The 22,905-nt window shown below is 45.8% G+C and overlaps 2 protein-coding genes and 1 long non-coding RNA gene across 5 annotated transcripts; 1 reads left to right on the top strand and 2 right to left on the bottom strand.

The window, feature by feature from the left end:
- Positions 1 to 75: 75 nt before the first annotated feature.
- LOC120398854 lies at positions 76 to 1,321 on the bottom strand. The gene is made up of 3 exons (XR_005594752.1): positions 1,211 to 1,321; positions 366 to 516; positions 76 to 133 (listed from the first exon to the last, which is right to left on the bottom strand). It is a non-coding gene; the product is annotated as an uncharacterized LOC120398854 (long non-coding RNA).
- A 6,934-nt stretch (positions 1,322 to 8,255) lies between these two features.
- LOC120372428 (olfactory receptor 1009-like) lies at positions 8,256 to 8,849 on the top strand. Its single transcript, XM_039489605.1, has one exon. The coding sequence runs from the start codon at positions 8,256 to 8,258 to the stop codon at positions 8,847 to 8,849; it is 594 nt and encodes a 197-aa protein (XP_039345539.1).
- A 1,074-nt stretch (positions 8,850 to 9,923) lies between these two features.
- On the bottom strand, positions 9,924 to 22,567 carry LOC120375146 (C-type lectin domain family 4 member E-like). Of its 3 annotated transcripts, XM_039495863.1 has the most exons (6): positions 22,321 to 22,567; positions 20,544 to 20,642; positions 12,689 to 12,787; positions 11,851 to 12,002; positions 11,483 to 11,610; positions 9,924 to 11,166 (listed from the first exon to the last, which is right to left on the bottom strand). In XM_039495863.1, the coding sequence occupies exons 1-6, from the start codon at positions 22,355 to 22,357 to the stop codon at positions 11,019 to 11,021; spliced, it is 663 nt and encodes a 220-aa protein (XP_039351797.1). In that variant the 5' UTR covers positions 22,358 to 22,567; the 3' UTR covers positions 9,924 to 11,018. The 3 variants fall into 3 exon arrangements, with proteins under 3 accessions (XP_039351797.1, XP_039351811.1, XP_039351807.1); XM_039495877.1 differs by lacking the exon at positions 20,544 to 20,642; XM_039495873.1 differs by lacking the exons at positions 20,544 to 20,642; positions 22,321 to 22,567 and adding an exon at positions 19,344 to 19,448.
- Between the last annotated feature and the right edge of the window lie 338 nt (positions 22,568 to 22,905).

Genomic DNA, 22,905 nt, shown 5'->3' with positions numbered 1-22,905 from the left:
GCCTCTTCCCCGCCCGCGGGGACAGAGGGGCTGCTCTCCTCCTGGGAAGGCTGGCTGGCTGTTTTCTGCTGGCTCTGGAGCCACCTGCCCGGCCTTCCTCCTGAGCATCCGCCTTATTCGCTCCATCCTGGAACTGAGTGGGGAGCAGCCATGAGTCTGCCTTCAAAGCAGTCTCTCATTAACGAGCCTGCCTGCTCCCCTGCCCACCTCCCCTCTGCTGAGGCAATTTCTCCGCCTGGCACATCCCACCCCAGGGCACAGGAACCCTCAACCTGGGGAACAAACCCTGACAAGGGATGGGCTGGGAGTCCTAGTGGTGGGATATTCCCACCACACTGGGGATGGCTCTGGAGAACTCCACTTACTTGCTCTAGATTGGATGGAGCTGGATGGCAGATGCTCAGGGTTGCTCCTCCCTTCACCCGCCTCGATCTCCTGCACCCAGGTGGCCTGCAACGGGTGCCACACAATGCCCTACCAGCAGGGCAAGGGGTAGAAACCAGAGATCGAAACTGGCTGTGAAAAGAATACAATGCCACTAGCAGAACACTCCTGGGACACTCCATAGCTGTACCGGGGACCACCTCCATTTGGGCCCAGAAGGTGCCTGAGGGTCAGCTAGGGGAGCTGGTGTCTTCCTCCTCCTCCAGAAAGCCAGAGCTGGGAAGTGCCAGCAGGACTCTATTCCCAGTCTCCCTGGCTCCGAGTGTGACCTGTTGTAGTGACTGACGGATTTGCTCCTTGTCCCTCATCCAAAGCCAATAACACATCTCTGTATTTTCAGTCATGAGTTAGACCTTTTCAGCACCCCTCTGTCTCCCACAGCCCTCAGGTGTTCCTTGGATTAGGGAGGCTTGGATGCTAAGAGAATTGGAATTATTTTACTGGCTTCCTGGGTGTTACTAGCCCATGAGGGTCTCAGTCTGGCCCCCAAGGCCTACACTCCCAGACACTAAAGATGAGGATGGGTTGATTTCATCCAAGTTTTTTGTATTTGCATTTTTGAATTATTTTCCTAATGAAAGATTGATTCTCATGAAATCTTAGAGCTGGCAGATGACAGAACAAGGAGCAATGATCTTAAGTTGCAGTGTGGAAGGCTTGGATATTAGGAAAAACTTTTTCACTAGGAGGGTGGTGATGCCTTTGAATCTGCTAGGATAGAGTCCCCTATCTTGTATCTATATCTAGAGCCTATATTTTTTCTTACCTTCTACACAGATGACAATGTCTTTGAAACAAATCCACACGGGAATGACAAACACACGCACTGAATCTCCTGCACACCAATGTCTCTTGGTCCTCAGTGAGAGACTGCAAGATGGAGGCTTGCTGCAGCAAGGCTACAGGGCTCTCTGAGGTTCCCCCTGCCCCGCATCCCTGTCCTGCCTGGCTGTTGTCAAGGGAGCTCTGTGAGGTCACAGACGCCTCATCATCTTTGCCCAATAGGCTGAGTTCCTGCCAAAAGCCTTTGTGAAGTCACTGCCACCAGGGGCGGCTCTAGGCACCAGCAAAGCAAGCTGTTGCCTAGGGCGGCCAAATCTAGGGGGCGGCAGGCTGGGCCGGTGGACCACCAGCAGCCATGCTGCGGTCCACGGGAGCGGAGCGGACGACGACCGAGACGCAGCCATGCATGGGACCGGGCGGGGCCGCTGCCTCGGCTGGACTCGGCTGGACATGCGCACGGCGCAGCTCCCGCCCGAGCCGCCGCCGCCGCGCGCCGCGCCAGCCGCCCCCGCCGGAGTTCGCGTTTTCTCCCGCTCGCTGTGGAGCGCCGCCAGTGCAGTGCGGCAGGTCCGCTCGCCGCGCCCCGGGGGACCTGCCGCCGCGCTGACCCGAGCCGAAGAGGGGGACCGACCGAGACGACGAAAGGCGGCGGGAAGCGCCGCGCTGCCTGGCCTGGCCTGCTAGAGCAGCCTTCTAGAGCACTGCCACACCCACCTTTCCCTGGCAGGCCTGATGTCTGCCCCTGGCCAGCCCAGCTGGATGTTTGAGCTGCACCCCAGATCTCCCCACTTGCTCATTATTGATTCTGGGGAGCAAGCAGGATACCCAGTAAAACAGCAGAGTCTGTTCCTCACCCCACACTGAGCTTTTCATAGAGGTTATGAAACAATTCGATCTCCTAATCTGGCCTCTATTTCACAGGCTATGAAATTTCACACACTTTGCACCATATGAAGCCCAATTACTTGTAATTCACTAAAAAGCACCTTCCAGAATGACAGGCAGTTGTGACGTGAAGACACCAGGAAACCGAGACTCCACCTCTCCCCATCCTGCAGGGAGCCCCCCAGCCAGGAGAACCCAGTAGGGGCCTCCTAACTGTTTCTCTGCGAGGCTGGGGACAGGACTTCCTCTCCGTGGGGATATCAGACGCACTGCAGAGGCAATGCAGAAGTGAGTGCGCTGCACCAGCCCAGCGTTGGGCTCAGGGCTTTGGTCTTGGCAGCTTCTGCTCCAGTCACGTCTCTGGGTGCCCGGATTCAGAGCTTCTGGCCCCCCGTGGGTCAGCCAGTGCTGGGGCACCGGGCTCAGGACTTTCATGCCCCTCCCCACTCCTGCCGTCGCTCTGGGTGCCTGGGCTCAGGGCTTCTGACCAGCCTCTGCAGCGGGGGCTCGGGGCTTCCCTTGCAGTTCCTTCTGGGGCTCAGGGGTCCATTCCTCTGGATGCCCCAAAAATGGTAGGAGCCGAGGTGCTCCCAAGTAGTAGGTAGGAGCTGAGGTGCTCCCAACAGCAGGGACCCACCTGCACATCTGGGAACCTCCTCTAGCTTCAGAAAGGTTGCTGGCTGCTGCCCTTGGAGCCCAGGTCTGAAGGCAGCACACAAGCGAGGATGACAATGCTGTGACCCCCCCCACAACAACCTCTGAACTCCCCCATTCTCTCAGTTTGGTCAGGACCCCCATGGTTACAATACCAGGAAATTTCAGGTGGAAACGTCGAAATAGTGACGTTGGTCAATTTCAAGGCCAGAGGGTTTGTAAACTAGTCAAAGTGAGCCCTGAATTTGGTAGGGACCTGGCTGTTATGGACGCCCGAGCAGGTTTGCACTCCCCGTTCTCCTGAAAGGCCATGGAGAATTCCTGCTGCCTGAGAAACTTCCCAGAATAAGCTACCAGGACTGGGGGGAAATGAAGGAAACCAAGCAAAGCCTGAGCTATGATGGAGAGCATTGATCCAAGCCGTGTTTGAACCCCTCCACCCCCACCTGCCTGCCTGAGGTGAAACGGCCAGAGGGTCACTGATTTCTAGTTGTGAACTTGCTACAGACCGTGGGCTTCAGCACAAGCCGTATCTTGCTGTGCTCCTCTAAGTGTATTTGTGATTGGACGTGCTTCTTGCTAGAGGGGATTTTCAGACACATGAACTGCATGAAACAGAGGGAACGACAAAGAGAAGTATCAATATGTCTAAGAACTTGAACAATATTTGAGGACCATATATTGGTGTCTAACTACCTCCTGCTGCCGGGAGAGGCAACTGGTATTTTAACGACACACTCACCCCGCTTATGCCTGATCTGGAATTCAGGAGGGATAGCTTAGTGGTTTAAGCATTAGCCTGCTTAACCTAGTTGTGTGAGTTCAATCCTTGAGGAGGCCATCTAGGGAATGGAGGTAAAATTCTGTCTGGGGATGGGTCCTTCTTTAAGCAGGGGGTTTGCCTAGATACCTCCTGAGGTCCCTTCCAACCCTGCTATTCTATGAATTCTGTCCTCTTGTGTTGGCAGAACAAATAAACCCCAACTCCAATTAACCCTTACACAATCCCGTTGAGTTCAAGAAAGAGAGATCTCTCTCTTGCAATAAGTTTTAACATTACGGGGCAAAGACTAAGGTGCGTGGTCTATTTTTCTTTCAGTTCTAATACTGAAGGAGATCTCCAAAATCCATTCTGTCAACCAAGAGAAAAGATTGTTTTTCTGTTCTCAAAGTGCTGATGCTTTTGATCCCAAAATGTTGTCTTCATTTTCTCTCACAAAATAACTTGCAGTGAAATGGAACCAACTGCCTAAACTATCCTAAACTATCCTGAAAGCTGCATGTCATAGTTTGGGATTATCAGGATAGAGCATCACCTGGCATCAGTTGTCACGGATTCATCAGCATCAGCAGAGCTACGGTGATTGATATCAACTGAGTGTCTGGTCCATTGTGCTGTACTGAGTTAAAAGATTTCATACGCTGTGCATATGAAGATGAAAATTTCGGGTGGAAGGGACCTCATGTAGTCAAGTCAGGCTCCCCATGCTGGGGCAAGACCCCTTGGTTTCAAAGAATCTTGTTTAATGGAGTGCTTTTTCTTTTTTTCTTTTTTTCCCAAAAATGTGCTTCATTTATTTGCATATCAAGCATTTTCATTTAAAATTTCCCAGAGTGGGTTTTGTGCTGGTGAAATATTCCCAGTCGACAGCCCTGGAGAGAGAAGATTGTCCCCAGTGCACCATTCTCTGCTCCCATGTACGGTCTTATGGGTTCGGGATGGATACACACCAATAATGGAATGAAATCTCTCTTGCATAGTTGAGTTTTCTTCGTAGTGTGAAGCGGGAGAAGGAACAGGAACATCTGGACCCACCTAGCTTCCAAGGGAACCATCTTTCTTGATACTGTTTGACCTGCAATTCATTGTGGCCCTTTAGATGGAGATCAGTGGGTATTCTCTAGGAAGCTGCTTTATGACTCTGCTAAAGAACTATCTTCTGAGAAGGACAGGCTGGTCCTGCCACTTTCTCCACTCACTCATGGTGAATTATAGAGATTTGTAGCCGTAGGTTGTACAGGATGATAAGATACTGCATGTGAGCATGGGAGAGAGAGAGATGTTTTACTTAGTATTCATTGGGGTCCTTTCCTTTGGAGGTGGAAGCTTTTCCAAACTCACTTGCTGCCTCTGCTTCCCCACTGCAGAACTCCAGTTTTCGGCTGTGCAAGAAGCCAGAGCAGGCATGAGGGTCTCACCCATCGTTTTAATTCAGCTCTCGCTGCTTAACATTGCTCTTCATTCATATCTCCTCAGTTAATATAAAGTGAAACATTGTTAACATCATCTTACTGATTTCAACAAGAATGCTGGTTATTGAACGTAATCAGAGTTTATTCCTAGTCTGTGGCTTTAACTGACTTATTATAAATAGCATAGCTCCTGGTTTAGTTATGGAAAGGTGCTAGAGTGCTAATATGAGGCTTACATCTACCACTCCAAGCACCCCCCTGCCATAGATCAGGTGGCTGTGGTGACACCTGGCCTTTTAGTTTCATAAGAAGAAAGTTATATTTGCAATTGCTGACTTTGCATTGTTTGTGGTTGGCATTTCTAAAATGCTGATTTGGGGAAAAAAAACAAACATTTGCAATTGTCAATTGCTTTGAAGCAAGCAGCCTTTGGAAATTCCAAAACACTCACCTCCTTCTTTTTAAAGTAATTCTTTTTCTCTGACATTGTCATTCAGGTCACTTTCTCGAAATAGCTAGTATTAGAAGGATTCACTTAGAGATGAGATGTTTTCACTTTACTAGCAATTTTGGCTCTTTCTACCTGAAAATGATTCTTGAATTAATTTATTTTTTATCCCACATTACATCACAGTTAGGAGGGAACACGGCATTTGAAAGTGTTCTGTATATTGCGTTGTTACAACAAGGTAAGAGTTGATGATGTTTTAGGATCAATTCTGAAACCTGTAAATGATAACGGATATAATAATATATTAATATTCCATTTTGTGGAAAAAATCCTTTATTTTTCAATAGTCTGTTTAATATAATGTTTTTTTTCTCCTTGATGTTTTCTGGTGGTTTCCTATTATGATGAAACTTGATTAGTCCAAACAGGACAATTGAAACGTCTGTGTGTGCCTGCGCGTGCACATGCATTTTAATTTTTCACATTGATAAGGTAAAGAATTGTAGAAATCTAGTACCAAAATAGCCACATTACTAGGAAATGGGGCTTCCAGATGAGTGTGACTTTATGCTTCCATTTCCATATGGAAATTTTTATTCCTATCTTTGGTGTTTCTTAGTTTCATGGAGAAATGCAAGAACTTTGTTACTGGTGACCTTGTTCATAACCATAGATGGGCAAATCTGAAAAAAACTTGGAACTGTAATAAAAAGCAGCCAAAGAAGACCAGTTTGTGCAGAAGATGCATATCTCAGGGAAATGACTGAATATTCATACAAATATATTGTTTATCGTGTTTTTAGTTTTTAGTTGCAAGACTTTAACCCAAAATGATCTCAAAGTATTAAAGTGCTTGAATGAAAAGTCCACCAGCTATTCCAGTTTATACCAGCTCAGGATCTGGCTCCATAACTTTACCTTTAAAGAGATTTCAGGTAGCAGCCCATGTAGAGAGATGGTTGGGTGGGTCTGGCTGTATTTTGCATTGACTGAGCTGGCCAGTGGACTGGTCACGCCATTTTGTTAGAGATGTTGTTTCTACTCATCAGTTAAAGGCAGGTTAAGCTGTTACAAACATCTTGGGATTTTAGACCCTGCTTTCAATTTCCCGATTTCAGTGCATTCAAAATCTCATACTGAATTGTTCAGTAAAAGAGGACGTGTTTTTTCTTCTTTGAGTTCATGTACTTTTATAATTTGGTGTGAACTTTACTAATCTCTTTGCCTTGAAGACCTCCTCCTTTAGGGAGTGCAGAAGGTTCAAATACACTGAGTGTTACCTTGCCTTGCTTCTCGCTCTGCTAGCTGGAAAGATGATTAAATCTGATATTTAACAAACAGCCTGACCCAAAGTGCACTGAAATCAATGGAAAAACTCCACTTGGTGTCAATCTGTTTTGGATCAGACCCCCTACAGTGAGTGGGAACACTACATTCCTAGGAAATAGATGAAAATTGCCCTCCTCCCACAAAAACAAACAAATCGCTTTTGCATTGAACTTTTCCATGGAAATGTCAGCATTTTTACAACAAATAAAATAAAATAACAATAATCAATACAAATATTGTTATTAGGGAGCCCTAGCAATGTAGGGTGGAAGGGACCTCATGGAGTCAAGTCAGGCTCCTCATGCTGGGGCAAGACCAAGTAACACCAAGTAAACATCCCGATGGGTGTTTCTCTGACCTGTTCTAAAACACCTTCAGCACTGAGCAGTCCACATGTTGATCTGTCTAGCTGAAGTTCCTCAGGCTTCCATTCTCCTTTATAGGCCAGTCTTGTTGGTTCGACTACATCTCCCAGTTGATCCATTTCAAAACCAAAATACTTCAGATTTCAGCCAAAATAGTCCAGCACCAAAATGGTTTGGATTTGGGGTTTTATTCATAAAAGCTCAAAAATTTCCAAGGGGATAGGTGGGAATTTTGACCAGCTCAACATAAAAAGCCTCTATTAACAGGGGGTGATGATTTACCAAGGGTCGTGGTAGATACTCAGTTTACGGACAATTTTTAATTCAAGATTGGATGAATTTTTAAAAGATATGCTCTAATTTACAATGAAAAATAGTGGAAAAAAATTATGACCTGTGTTATACAAGCAATTAGACTAGATTGGGGGTGTTGAATTTATCGTCTGCGAACACCTTGGGATCCACAGACTATATCTAAGGGGTCCTCCAAAGGTTGTTGTTACTGCTTTTCAACCTGTGGTCCATGGATTCCTAGGGGTCCACAGATTATGTCTACAATTTCTACCTCCATTCAAAATTTTGGATTCATCCACAAATGAGAAAAAAAAATCCACTGGTCTAGATAATCAAAATGGTTCCTTTGGGCTTTGGAATTTATGACTAAATTGAATTTCCGTTGTTTCGGCATCTCTTAAGAGATAACACGAGTCTCCACTGTACATCAGATTTATTGTTGTGGTACCCATTGCTTCTATCCCCTCCTCTGCCTCTTCTTTGACACAGAGCACAGTGACAGGAGAAATGGCTCCCGGAAACTGCACCAGCGTGACTGGCTTCATATTCTAGGGAATAACTGACAGTCTAAAGCTGCAAAACATCCTCTTTGTGTTCTTCTTTGCCATTTATTTCTGCACGCTGGTGGGGAATGTCTGGGTGATTGTGCTGATTAGCGTTGACTCCCAACTCCACAGCTCCATGTACTTTTTCCTCAGCAACTTGTCACTCTTAGACGTTGTCTGCTCCTCTGTGATTGCTCCCAAGGCGATGCTCAGTTCCCTAGTGACGAGTAAAGACATTTCTTTCCCCGGGTGTGTGGTTCAGTTTTCCTCTTCTCCTTCTGTGCCAACAATGAGCTTTACCTCCTGGCTGTGATGGCCTACGATCGCTTTATGGCCATCTGCAACCCATTGCTTTATTATGTCATCCTGTCCAAGAGAGTCTGCTTCCAGCTGGTGGCTGGCTCTTCCCTATGCGCCTGTGTCAATGCCACTGTGCATACGTGTACTGAATTCAGTCTGTCCTTTGGCCACTTCACTGTCCTCAATAATTTCTTCTGCAATATTCGCCCACTCCAAGAAATCTCCTGCTCTGACTTTTGCATCAATAAGAGAGTGCATTTCCTCTTTGCAGTCATAGAAACAATAGGCACCATTTTCACCATCCTCATCTCCTACACTTACATCATCTTTGCCATCCTGAGGATCCGCTCCACAACAGGAAGGCCCAAAGCCTTCTCCACCTGCGCCTCCCACCTGACTTTCATTTCCTTCTTATATGGGACCCTGATCTTTACATATTTACGACCCTTATCTGGCAGCTCAGTGGACTGGGAGAAAATGGTGGCCGTGTCCGATACCCTTGTGATCCCCATGATGAACCCCCCGATCTACAGTTTGAGGAACAAGGAGGTGAAGGGCGCCCTGAGGAGGACAATACACCAGAAAATTATTCCTCGCTGTATGTAAACATGGGGACTGGTTTTTCTGATCAGTACTGGATGGGGGGCATCTAGGGATCTGGGGCAAAAATCTGTCTCGGGATTGATGCTGCTCTGAGTACGGGGTTGGACTAGATGACCTCCTGAGGTCCCTTCCAACCCTGACATTCTATGAAGTCTATCCCTCCTGCTTTCTGCACCTTCCCTGACCAAGACATTTGCCTTTCCTATAGTAGTAAAAAAATGTATTTAAAACTGACCACATGAATTGTTAATCACAACTGCTCCAGTCTGTGGCATTTACAGAGATTTGTGCTGCTTCTCTATTCACTGGCTGGACATGTTGCATAAATAATCATCATCAGGAATAATAATTATATAGTAACTAAGGTCATATATTCCCTTGATCTCTGGGCGAACCTTCGAGAGCCCTTGGGGGCCATTCCACTGTGAATTGTGGGGAATATATAGTCCTGCAAGGGGAGGGATAGCTCAGTGGTTTGAGCATTGGCCTGCTAAACCCAGGGTTGTAAATTCAATCCTTGAGGGGGCCATTTAGGGAACGGGGGGTAAAAATCTGGGGGATTGGTCCTGCTTTGAGCAGGGGGTTGGACTAGATGACCTCCTGAGGTCCTTTCCAACCTTGATATTCTATGATTCTACCCTGGCCCACAAACCAAAATTAACATGGAATTTGGTCCTTTCCTCCAAATGAAGAAGGAGTGCTGCGAGTAAGGACTGGGGTCAGGTGCATTATCAGAGCTGTGTGGGGATCCTCGGATTGAAACAGCAATAAGGTGGCAGCTAATAATGCTGCTCCTATAGAATCAGGAGATCTCGTGTCTGTAAGATTTCATCCCAGCAGACTGTGGTCCTGTCACTTTGCAGGAGGTTGGCATTCAGGGCATAGGAATTATCCAGATATCTTCTGTGTTTTTAAAATGACACACCCTGATGTGAACTGAGAGCAATCCTGCCCTGTGTGACTCAAGGACTCTGGGGAAGAGTTCATTCCAGCACCCTGTGGTTCTTGCACTTCGTGGAAGGTCACAGCTGGTTTATCAGGAAATGGGCTTCCCAGAATGAACTGGATCAGAATCTGTTATTTACAGCTTGACTTTATTAAGATAAACACAATAGTAGACACATTTCTGACATGAGCAGGGAATTCCTGGAGGGGAATCGTATGCAGTAAGAGTCAGAAGTAAGCAGTAGGAGATGGGACAGCACTAGGTGAAACACATCCAGAGATAACTTTATATAGAGCGTCCTACATTCTGCCTCAAAACCCATCAACAAAACCCATCGAGGCCTGTGGTCTCCTCAGAGGAAGCAGTGGAAGTGCTATTGCTCCTGTCATTCAATACTAGGATTAGACAAAGATGTGGAGAATGCATGACCGGGAACAATCCAGCACTAGCTCCTGGGCAGTGGGAAAGAACTGGGCTTATAGATCCTTTCCATTTCTAGGAGATCTGGTCTAGGATCAGTCTCTTGATTGAAAACTTGGCCTTTCTCTGGGGTATAAATTGTTCTGCTCCATCACAAAAGAAGTTAAATTTGGATCAGGGATAATGAACTGTGTGGCCTTCTAAACAGTCCCAGCTGCAAGCATAGACATGTTTTCTGTGAGGTTGGAACAACAAAGAGCTGTGAGATTTAGACCTTTACCCCTGCATCTTTTTCCTGAAAGCTGAATCTCTTATTACACCCGGCAGTCACCAGAGCAATGTGGACATGATGAGACGCTTCCATTCACAGCACACACCTTCTTGGGGACTGATGTGTTGGGCCCAAGGGAAGTTATTACATTTAGCAACATTGGCTGAATTAATACAGTAAATAGCAACTCTCCCTACAACACTTTGAGGCAAATCCGCTGGCCCTCCCATTCCCAACCCACCTTCTCCACTGGGCTCATTGGGGGATGTCACAGGGAGTTTTATGACATCATAAGCAGAGCTTGGCTGAAGTCTGGTGTTTTTCAACTTTAGTCATTTTTGGAATTTAAAAAAAAATGTTTTTTGTGGTGGGTTCATGCCATTGAGCACAGTAACTTCCACCCCCACCTTCCTGCATATTATACAGCCCTGGACTCACAGTGATACAAACCCTCCAATCTGATCTCTCTGTGAGCTGCCCATGGTGAGGGATGGGCTCGCTCTCTAATTTCACATCCACGATGGGGGTTTTTCAATCAAATATTTGTTGCCGCAGTTTCACAAATTCGATGAAATGGTGGGATACAAGGGAAGTTATTCCAATTCCTGTTCTCCTTTTGGGATGTATCTACAGCAACACATTTCTCCACAATGAGGTTATTTGGTTCCCCAGGTATCCAGAACCTGTAAGACAGAGAAGCTGATGTGTCAGATGTATCTTTATGAGTGACCCAGGGGAAAGAGTTGTATCTAGTGATGGAAGAGTGGTGGAAATGATAACCTATGACTCCTCCAGAGAGATTCTCCTTCCTCCCTAGAATGGGTTTGTAGCTCCCATCATGATGCCCTAAGAAACCTTCCCTTTGCTGGACCAGAAACATTTAGCTCCAGTAGGTGACAGAGGTCTCTCTCTGAGACACACACATATCCACTATACTGTAGTGAATCTGTTGGACTAAGAGGAGGGTGGTAAACAGCCTTTATCCCAAAAGGTACTCACACTGCCGTCTCGTTATATGGAGTCAGATCCACCCAGCGCCAATGGCCTTTCTCCAGGGCCAGACCAATATAGTAATTCTCCACTCGGATGCCAATAACTGTTCTTTTTACATAACTGGAAATGAAATCCTGGATAAAAAAATCAATTTAAATTTCACTAGATGCAGTTACTGAGCAGACAGTAGCAGGCAGGAATCTCTGGGGAGTGTGAGTCTGGTGCTGGAGGCTAAGGAAGCCCAGGACTGAGTGACCATGGAGCCAGAACTACCCACTCAAATTCAAGAGCAGGTGTCTGTGTGTGTGTGTGTGGGGGTCTCCTCTGGGGCTGGGCACTGAATTCCCAATAGAATCTGACCCCCAGCAAGATACCTGCTCAGCTCCTGTGTTGATCACCACCAGGTTGGAGCCCATCCCTGTGCAGTTCCTCTGGCTGTTATCCCAGTTCATGATGTCTTTAGAAAAGTAGTAGCAGCTGGTCTGAAAGGGCTCCCAGCCCAAAGGGCAGCATGTTGAGACTCGCCCTGTGAGGGAAGAGAAATCCAAGGAGAAGGAATCATAATAATTAGAGATGGAAAATCTCTACTAGGGACATTTTTGCCATTGTATGTGGACAATGTTGAATTGTTCCTTCCAGTTTATTCTGAAGGGTTTGACCTCTCCCAGCTGTACATCTTTGTTTAGACTAAGATGGAAGATGTATTATTAGAAGATGTTAGCTAACATGGTCAGTAAGCCCAGTGTAGACAAGGCAAGGTAGACTTACATGGTAGCTGACATGTTCTAACCACATACCTTTAAATTCTCATCTGGACAAGGCCAAAAATAACACAGTTAATAGTTTCCACTCCTTTGCTTCCATAGTCTAATGGGTTTGGGAATGTTAGGGTTAGAGAATATTTCCTCATCCTCAACCTGAATTGCTCTTCTTTTTCTCCTGTTATGCCTCCTATCTCTGACCATTTTCAATTAACCCCTCCCCATCGTACTTGTTCATACCCTGCCTGTGCTTGAAGAACACTACTATTTCTCTCCTTAGCCTTCATTTAGACCCTCTGTACAGACTTCATTTTCTCCTCATTATCTCCTCAGAGGTGAATCCCTCCAGCCCACTGTCCCTGCTGTCAGTCCAGACCTGGGTGTAAATCAGGCCCTAGCCCAGAACGCCGGCACAGGGATGATTTCCTCTCTCTCTTTCGGTGTCACTGACCTTTCCCTGCATCTCTCCCCACGACACAATGCCACTCTGCGGAACCCTGGGGCAGGTCCTTGAGCACTTCACAGCTTGGATTTCCCATGAGGAGAGTGACTGGTAAAGGAGAGAAAAAAAGAGAATGGATACAGTATTTCCCTCCTCTCACCCCCACATACAACCTGATTTCTTCTCCATCTCCTGGCCAAGAACTGTCACACTGTGGTTGCTCCTACATGTATTTTCATACATACAAAACCAATCTCCCATAGGAGGAGAATAGGACAGCTCAGCTTCCGTCATCTCTCTGCTGGCAGTGGGAACCAGTTCTACTGACTGACTGGTGCAAGCCAATCTTTCTTGGTCAACAAGGTAAGAGAAGTGTCTGACCCACATGGGGTGGGTCAAGATGGGTGTGGCCAGAAAACATTTCATTAACATTGTCACCCCTTGCTGAGCAGTAGCAGATGTTGGGGCCTTCAGTGTTGTTGAATATGGGTATTTTCTTAGCCTATTTACAGCTCCCAGGCCAAACACCAACATCACGTCCCACGAAACAGCTCTGCCCCAGGAATTAAGTCTAGGTGCATAGATTAAGGCAGAGAGAAAACTCTTGCTGTTTGCTACAGTGCCCCCAAAAGAACCTGCATCCCAGAACTAACCCTGGTACAGATCCTGTCAGTCCCACAAGCATGGGAAGGCAGAGCATACTGGAGGTGAACCACTGGCTATGAGACCGGTCTGAAGATGAAGATTTGGGTGTTGTGAAACATTGGACACATTCCAAGGAGAGGAGGGGCTGTATGAACAGGATGGCCTGGAGCTCACAGGTGGTGGAGGGGCTAATCTGGGTTGGAGACTAGCTGGGGCAGCTGGGAGGGTGTAAAACTAACAACACATGGGGGAGGGTTCTGAGGGGGCAAAAACAGTACAAATATTTAAACATATAACTTAAAGTCAAGGTGTTGGGAACTTCTTGAACTGAAGTGGCAAAGAATGTGAAGAGAAGTGGGTTTTTTTCAATTGTATATGGACCAGTGCCAGGAACCTGGGTAATGTACAAGAGGATCTGGAAAATCTTACTGATGAGAAGAAATTTGATATAATTGGCACTGCTGAAACCTGGTGGGAGACTTCACATGACTGGAATGTTAAAACTAGTAGTTATCACCTGTTTAGAAAAATCAAGTGAGTAAGAAAGATGGGGGATGGCTGACACTCACAGCATCCCAATGCCAGAGAGCAAGAGGCTCCCTGGTAACAGGTAATAAGTTTCAGCTGGCCTGAGCAGTTCAGTGTATCCCAGTTCACTGATGTCATAATCTGTATCTAATAGGTGTCACATAATATGTCATTGGAAAATTAATAATTCACTAATCATTAATAGTCTTGCATGATGTAAGTATATGGTGTGTATTAAAAGTTATGAATAGATAGGCTGGAATCATATCTAAAATGTATATAAACCAGGCATGTCAGAGGGATTTAGTAAACAGGTCTGCCTTAGGCTACGTCTACACTACCCGCCGTATCGGCGGGTAGCGATCGATTTTTCAGGGATCGATATATCGCGTCTCATCTAGACGCGATATATCGATCCCTGAACGCGCTTCTATCGATTCCGGAACTCCACCGCCCCGAACGGCGGTGGCGGTGTCGATATGGAGAGCCCCGGACATCGATCCCGCGCCGTGAGGACGGGTAAGTTATCGATATAAGATACTTCGACTTCAGCTACGTTATTCACGTAGCTGAAGTTGCGTATCTTATATCGATTTTTCCCCTTAGTGTAGACCAGCCCTTAGACAAAGGAATGGGTTTGCTTCTCTGACCAGCCTGGTCATCAGGCAGACAATGAAGATCTATTTACATACTAGGTAAACAAAGGTATCAAGCTAACAAGCAGGGAGGAGAAACATTATCTGAGCTATAAAGACAAGGGGTCTGAACCTCAAATGATAAGCAATGTATCAACTGATTGGGTACAATATTACTGTATTATGAAAGTCTATTGATTGAGATCTTTTATGAAAGTCTATGACACACTAGTGATTAATATCAATGTGCAGTGTCTGTATTAGCAAAACATAAGGGATTATGAATACACATTGATTTTTTGCTTTAAAGTGCATTTCTAAACAAAGGAAGAAACAGGTCTCTCCCAGACAGGATGGAATTTCACAGTTATCTACTTGTCCCCAGTGAAATTAAGCAAAGTGTGACCCAAAATAATGGAAACAACCGTTACTAGGGATTAACATTTTTAAATCAGAAGGCCCAGACAACATGCACCAAAAAGTCCTAAAAGAGGTGGCTGAGGAGTTCTCTGACCCACCCGTGTTAATTTTTAGTAAATCTTGGAATTCCAAGGAAATTCCAGAAGACTGGAAGAGTGCTGTTGTGCAGTTCAATTCAATGCAAAAAGGGCAAGAGGTATCATCTGGGTAACTATGGGCCAGTTAGCCCGACATAGATCCCAGAAAAAATATTAGAAATATTGATATGGGCATCATCCAATAAAGAATTAAGGAAAATAATAGAATTAATGCCAATGAACATGGTTTATGGAAAGTAGGTCTTGTCAAATAAATCTGATTTTATTTTTGATTAAGTAAGTTTGGCAGATAAAAGTAACTGTGTGGATATAATATATTTAGAGTTTTGCAAAGCTTTTTAGTCCTATATGACATGCTAATTAAACAACATGCACTGTACTACGTCAATAAAGCACATGTTAAAAGAATTAAGAACTGGCTAACTGTTAGATCTCAAAAAGAAGTTGTCAGTGGGGAATCATCATTGAATGGGGATGTTTCTAGTGGGGTTCCACAGGGATCAGTACTAAGTCTGATGCTATTCAACATTTTAATCAATGATCTGGAAGTAAATATAAAGGAACTGGTGATAAAATTTGCAGGTGACACAAGGATTGGCTGACTGGTAAATAAAGATAGGGACACAGAGACAGACCAGACTGAAGGCAGGAAGGTAGAACTCACCACACTGCACTGCAGACTGGCTCTTTTGAAGAAAGCCACAAAGGACCTAGATCACATGGCTCCCGCAGCCTGCAAACAGGTCCAGGCAGGGCCGTTCCTAGCGGGGTGTGGGAACCAGGACAAATCAGCCTGTATGAGCCCCCCTTAACATTTTTTCTGCAGGTTAAATCTGGTGTGGGGAGGGAACACCTGTGCTGGGGGGCGAGGGATGATTGAGAGTCACAGGGATCTCTCTTGTGCTAGGAGCGAGGGGGTCCCCTGTGCTGGGGGATCCCAGAAAAGGGAGGAGTTCGGGGCGGAAGGGCAATGGATGGGGTCAGCCTGGCACTGGCAGTGCTAGGATACTGGCAGCTGGGGCGGTGGTGGGCAAGCAAAAAAAAAAGAAATACAATGCATGCTTCTCACTGGTGAAAGCGGGCCCGACTCCTGCTGCTGGCGCCAGGCCTCCCACTAACTCTCCCAGGCTGGCCTGGCCCCCGCAACCCCTAATCCCACCCCCTGGGCTGGCCTGGCTCCCCAGGTACCCCTAACCCCACCCTTCCTAGGCCGGCCTAGCGCTCCCCGCATGACATACGCACACTGAAGCACGGAGCCCCCTAAAGTGCGGTGCCCTGAGCAGTCGTGCCAATTCGCCATACCCAAGGGATGGCTCTGGGTCCAGGAAATCCCTTCCACATTTAAATGATGGCTTGTAATTTTAACACAGTTTCCAATATTCCACATATACAGCACTGGCAAGACCAATATGGGGACATTGCATTGAGTTCTTTTGTCCCACATTTTATAAAGGATGTTGATCAATTGAACAGGTTGCAGAGCGCAGCCATAAAAATTATTCAAAGTGGAAAAAAAGCCTTTGAGAGACTTTAGGAGCTCAATCTGTTTAGCTTATCAAAACGAAGATCAAGAGGTGACTTGATTATTCGGTCTAAGTATCTTCACAGAAAGAAAATACCAGGCACTAAAGGGCTCTTTAACCTAGTAGAGAAAGTCAGAACAAGAACCAGGGACTGTAAATTAAAGCTGGGCAAATTTAAGTTAGAAATTAGGCACCGTTTTTAAGAAAAGGTGATTAACCATTGGCACAAACAACCAAGGAAAGAGGTGGATTCTCCATCTCTTGGTGTCATCAAATTAAGATTGGATGCTTTTCTAGGAGATAGGATTTAGTCAAACACGAGTAATTTGTCTCAATACCAGGATAACTGAGTGAAATTTGATGGCCTGGGATATTCAGAAAGTCAGACTAGCTGATCCCTTCTGGCCTTAAACTCTGTGAAAATAATTTCTTCAAAAGCTGAACAATGATTACATGACAAAAAAAAAAAGAACTTGTAAAACTGAATAACAGCACCATCTGGTGACTCCTTCCATAACAGTCCTGCCACATTAATCCCAGGATGCACCTCTTTGGATAGAGAGAACACATACGTTTGCTCTGACTTTTACAGAGCAGTATATCAACAAGCTACCCTTAAATCCCCAACACTCAAGGAACTGGGAGGAGCGTGTAGAGGGTGGAGCAGCTTTATAAATACCTTGAGTGATCTAATGAAGAAGCAGCAGCTGAGTGGTTAAAGTAGAACTTTCTCATGCTTAGCTATAACACAAATGTGATGTTAGGTTGGAATTAGCTGAGCTGTCCTGGTGTTAGGTAAGCAGAAAAAACATACATCCCATTTTTAAAAAATGTTGAGGCTTTTGTACTCAGATAACTTGAAATTAGACTAGCTGAACTCTACTCAGATGTATGATGATATCCTCTGATGTGCTGAGCACCGTCTATTCCTATTGAACTAGGAACTGAAGGGGTCCAGTACCTTGCAGGAGGGGTAAAATAATGATGTCCTCAGTGAGGACAAATGTGCTGGATATGTTTCAAGAAATTTGGTTCATGAATAAAAAGGGTTATAAGAGATCAGAAATTACAGCTGGGAACTAATGCCCTGGATGCAAAAAGCTCTGTATACCAGTTCTCCTGAGCCAGCTTGGCCCCCTGAAGTGCAGCCAAATTGGAATCAGTTCTGAAAAGCTCTGTATCACATCCCCCAATTCTCATGGCTGAGCTGATCCCTAAAAGTTGGGGTTCAATTAAAACTCAAGGCCTAGAGAAGAAAGTCTCAGAACCCCATTCACTGATCCCTTAAACCATCCACTCTCCTTGACAGGGAGCTGACTTAGAACTTGTGTCCTCATATGGCTCTGTTTATTGGTCTCTCATCCTGCTGAGCCATCTCAATCTCCACCATGGCTAGTTAATATCCCTGATCCTCTGGACATATACCCCCACACCATCTCACCTGCTGCCTTTGGCATAGCCACTCCCCAATTCCCCTTTGCTAGCTCAGGAAGGATTGGTCCCTACAGTGTATTCTTCAGGGCTTTCTCCAGGCCCAAATGTTTGGACTCCCACCCAATCTCCCCTTGAGATTTTTCTTCAGTGTAATAGACCCCTCACTGTTAGGGAGTGTTTCCTGACTATCTAGAAGGGTGTTTCTCTCTTTGCTCAGTTTTATCCACCTTATTCACAGAAAGCTGGGTACTTTTCTTTTGCCTTCTGGTTTCAGAGCATTTAGGAAACACTCTGGTCACATTCAAAATTTTCTCCACAACTATGAGGGCTAGAATAACTTTTTCTTTTTAATGAGAGCTGGGATTGTCTCCAGGAAGTGGCGCTTTAAGTAAAAAAAAAAAAAATCAGATGTTGTGAGGCTCATGATAAAATTGTGAGTTCGTTATTGAGTGGGGGGAAGCTTTGGATTGATTAGGCTGTCTCTTATTTCTTGTCTAATGAGGCACAAACCACTGCTTTAAAGCACAGGATCGCCAACCCCAAGTCATACTGCCCTCCCCCCATGATGACATTTTATAACATAATAAATGATGGGATCTTATGATTTGCCTTCTGGCTTTTGCTCCTTTCAGGGTCATGTTTTTGAGTTTTTTTCCTGAAACCAGGAGGGCTAAAAACTTATTTTTAAATGAGCGCTAAAGTTCCTACATAAACACATGACTCCAGGATCTGGGGCTTTAAGAAAAACAGCAAATATTGTGAAAAATAATGAGAGTTGGCAACACTGATTAATCCCCAGGCTCAGCAGACCTGGTAACACTAACAACAACTTGTTTCTCTCCAGTTCATTTCTTCTGGAAGGAAGCCCCAGCTCTTTACTGACTGTATTTACAGTAAATGCTTCCCTAATCACAGAAAATCAGCTGCCTCTGGGGTGAAATGTGGCAGCTGTTTAATGACACAAATAGTAGGTCAGGACAGTAGAAAGCAAATGAAAACCCCACTGGACCTGCCAGGGGGATTCCAGCTGCCTGAGTTGGGATTTGACATGGTCACCAGACTAAATGCTGCTATTGATGTGAAATACATTGCCCGCTCTTTAATTTCCACCAGGGAGCAGCATTAAGCTTTACATATTATACAGAAGGTGTCACCTCCAGCAGCCCCTGGCACTTCAGGGGCAGATAGTGAGGGAGGTGTATCCTCCTGAGTGCCCCACACCACACCCTGCAGCACCATGACCTACAGCACACTGTGCCCAGCTCCCGGCAGCGTATGAGAGCCTGGTCTGGCTGGCTGCACTGGCTCCTCAGCCCATGCTGCTGTGTCTGAGACAGCAGGAAGGAAAGGCCCAATAACAGTGACAGAAAAATAATGAAACCTTCCACACACGCAGCTGCCTTTCCTCTGGAGTCAGGGGAAGTGTGGGGCATGCCTTCAGTCTCCTGCCAAGCCTGTAAAGGTTCCCACCTCTAGCAAGGGTGAGTGAAGGCAGTGGGAGATCCAGTGACCGCACATAAATTATAATGGGCTTCATCACACTTGCGATGGAAACCACCTGGAAACATGGGTGTGCTGCGGGGAGTAGTGCTGGTGACTCACGAAGGGAAACTTTTCTCTCTGTGTCAATAGGCAGATTGGGGGATGGGGCAGTGGATTAAGTGTAGAGGAACAGATTATTGTTCCATCAAGTCCAGCATCAGGCTTCTTGCAGAGGGAAGGGGAATTTTTCAACCAGTCTTGTGATGGCTCATTTCAAACCAGAAGTACATAATTATGAGAAATAAAAGCAACTCCACCCTAGCCCCCCCCCCTGAATAGATACATAAAAAAGTGAAGAAAATGAGGATGGAAAAGAGGAACTATTCCCCATCCCTGAAATATTTTATTTAGAAAATATTCATGAAGGTTTGCAACATGTAACATTGTAACATTAACCCTCTATCTGCTAGGTTTTCCCAGGGTCTGTGAGGTGGGAGTGGGGATCTTTAGCTTGTCAGATCTCACACGCTATGGATTAAGCCAGTTTGATATTGGAATGGAAGGAAGTGATTGTGGGTGCTGTGTATGGAGACTCAGTCAGAACTTCAGGAAGATCAGACTATCTTATTTATTATTATAAGTTCAGCTCTGCAACTTCGAGTCCGGTGTTGGTGCAGAGGTTGGTGTCAGCTGCCTCAAATGAAAATAATATATCACCATATCTAGCTACCTGTCCCACTTTGGGGTTGGGGGGTGGTGGTTCTTCCTGATCCCTACAGAGATCATTTATCCCCTAATGCCTGAGAGTTTATTACCTTTCTCTTAATTATGCTGCCCCTTTTATATCCAGCAACTGCACCAGACTTGCTTGATTCCCTGCAGCAGGCAGTTCCACAGCTTGAGTTTACAAGCCTTTCATTTTACTGGTTCCACATTTACCAGCCACTATCTTACTGGAGATCCTCTTTGTTTTTGTAAGATGGGAAAAAGGAAAGAAGCAGGAGGGACAGACCCCAAAGAAAGCAATAAAATCCCTTCTTGTTTTATACATTTACTTTTTCTTTCCAAGGCAGACAAATAAATAGAATTCAAAACCCACCCATGCAGCCATAGATGACACAGGCCTTGAGGACAACAGCACAAACAAGAATGACCCAGAAGCTCAGCCAAGGGCAGCGTTTCCTCTCTTTTGTGGGGGCTGAAATACATAAGGTAAGAGCAGGAATCACACACCTTTTCCAAAGATAAAATTGCAGGAGAGCCCAGGAGGCCCAGTACCCGTTTTTCTGATTCCAACACAGCGTCCTGAGACAGAGGTGAGGAATTTTCTTAGAATTACACCTGCACCCAGAAGCCTGTAATTAAAAGTGGCTCAGATACAGGAGCTGGGATTAGTGCAGGGTCCCCCAATTCTTCTCTGACTCTTTTTCTCTCTACCTGCAAGACTTGTCTCCCCTCCTCTGTCCCCTTTATTCCTTCTCCTGTCCATTGATTGGTCCCCCAGCACCTCCTTTTCTCCTCATAACATCTCCCCATATACCTCTCTCCTTCCATCTCCCCAGCCACTCCTCCTTTCTCTCATTGCATTCTCTTCCTCTACCGCTGTCCACCTCTCCCTGTTTATCCCGCCCTTCCATCCCCATCTTCTCTACTTCCCCTTTGTTGATCCTCTGTACTCCCTTCTCTCTCCTCTCCCCATCCACCTTTCCTTACTCTTTAGGGATCTGGCTACCCTTTGAGCTAGGGGTGTGATTCCCAGCTTGAGGAGACATACCTGTGCTAGCTTTGATCAAGCTAGTGTGCTAAAAGTAGACTGTAGCCATGGCGGCATGTACAGCGGGAGGGCCTGATGACACACCTAGCATATCTGATGAGCACGCACTTATGGCAGCTAGCCCCACTTGCTGCTTGCACTGCTCCAGGTAATCTATTTTTAGGGCATTAGCTCAAACAAAGCTAGTGGGGGTGTTTCCTTGAGCTGGGACTCACACCCCTAGCTCAAAGTGTGGATATTCCCTCCTAGGTGTATGTCTACATTGCAAATGGAGGTGTGATTGCAGCGTGGGTAAGGCATACCTGTGTTAGCTTTACTCTAGCTGGGGCAGGTAACAGTGGTAGCGAGGACAGGGTGGCATAGGCTTCAGCACAGGCTAGCCATCCCAGTACAAGCCCACTTGGGACCCTGGGTGGGTACTTGCATTGCTAGCCTCTGCTGGGGTCCATGCTGCTGCATCTCTGCCGCAATTGTTCACAAGGCATGTTTACATGCGTTACAATCAACCCTTCATTTCCTGGCCCGTTACTCACAGGTTGGTGTTCTAAGTTGCCCAAAGGAATGAAAATCCAGCTCAGCCCGTTATATACAATTGTTTATAAAAGTCAGTCAAAGTTGGAGACAAATACAAATGGTACAAATTGGGTTGTTTACAGTGAAAAAATCATGACGGGACTTCAAAGCATCTAGTAAGGTCAGAGGTTGGCATTGTAATGAGCAGTAAGATTGTAGAAATGGGAGGAAATGTTTATGGTTGAAATCATCCAAATGTGTTTCAACTGGTTCGTTTAATGGGGTGAGGCTGACACCCTTTCTTGGACATTGTTTCTGTGGGGTCATTGAAATGGACAGAAGGTCATTGCTTTTCTCTCTTAATTTCATTATCCCTTCCCCAATTCCTTTGGGCCATTCTCCAGTCCTGTTACTCCCTGGCTCCATTCTCCTAATCCCTCTATCTCATCCTTTCCAGCCACCGTTCCCCCATTTCTGAATGGTCTTTCTCCAGAACTTATCTCCTCTATCACTCCCTCTCCATTGCCTTCCAAAATCCCTATTTCAATCCATCCCGTCCTACAGAGTGAGATGAAATTCCCATTCTCACCTGCAGTTCCTGGGCTGGATTTCCTCATTGGGCTCATGGCCTCTCCCAGAACCTCACTGTCCCCACCGGTGACTCCAGGGAATACACGTAGCCACCAGCACAAGGAGCCGTTCTATTGAAGAACAACTTGTATTCTGAGCTGGTCAAACACAAATGAGGAGCCTTAATGATGGCTGATGAGATGGCGAGGCTGAGAGCCAGAGCCTGGAGATAAATACCCCACAGAAGGGAGTGGAGTGAAGGGAAATTTTTCAGCCCGTCTTGTGATGGCTCATTTCAAACCAGAAGTACGTAATTATGAGAAATAAAAGCAACTCCACCCTAGCCCTCCCCCCCTCCCCCGAATATATACGTAAACAAGTGAAGAAAATGGGGATGGAAAAGAGGAACTATCCCTCATCCCTGAAATATTTTATTTCGAAAATATTCATGCCATTTTGCAACATGTAACATTGTAACATTAACCCTTTATCTGCTAGGTTTTCCCAGCGTCTGTAGGGTGGGAGGGGGGATCTTTAGCTTGTCAGATCTCACACACTATGGATTAAGCCAGTTTGATATTGGGATGGAATGAAGTGTTTGTGG

The sequence above is a fragment of the Mauremys reevesii genome, linkage group 1 (assembly GCF_016161935.1).
Source record: "Mauremys reevesii isolate NIE-2019 linkage group 1, ASM1616193v1, whole genome shotgun sequence".
Taxonomy (NCBI): domain Eukaryota; kingdom Metazoa; phylum Chordata; order Testudines; family Geoemydidae; genus Mauremys; species Mauremys reevesii.
The sequence above is the reverse complement of the archived record's forward strand: the minus strand, read 5'-3'. Positions and strand labels throughout refer to the sequence as shown.

Excerpts from the sequence above, each read along its gene's own strand:
- LOC120375146 (XM_039495863.1), bottom strand. The coding sequence starts at position 22,357 with ATGAGCCCAATGAGGAAATCCAGCCCAGGAACTGCAG. Across the intron at positions 12,788-20,543 it reads TGTCATCTATGGCTGCATGG|TCACTCTCCTCATGGGAAAT; the intron begins GTGGGTTTTGAA and ends CTCCTTTACCAG. Across the intron at positions 11,167-11,482 it reads CCATATAACGAGACGGCAGT|GTTCTGGATACCTGGGGAAC; the intron begins GTGAGTACCTTT and ends TCTGTCTTACAG.
- LOC120372428 (XM_039489605.1), top strand. The coding sequence starts at position 8,256 with ATGGCCTACGATCGCTTTATGGCCATCTGCAACCCATTGCTTTATTAT.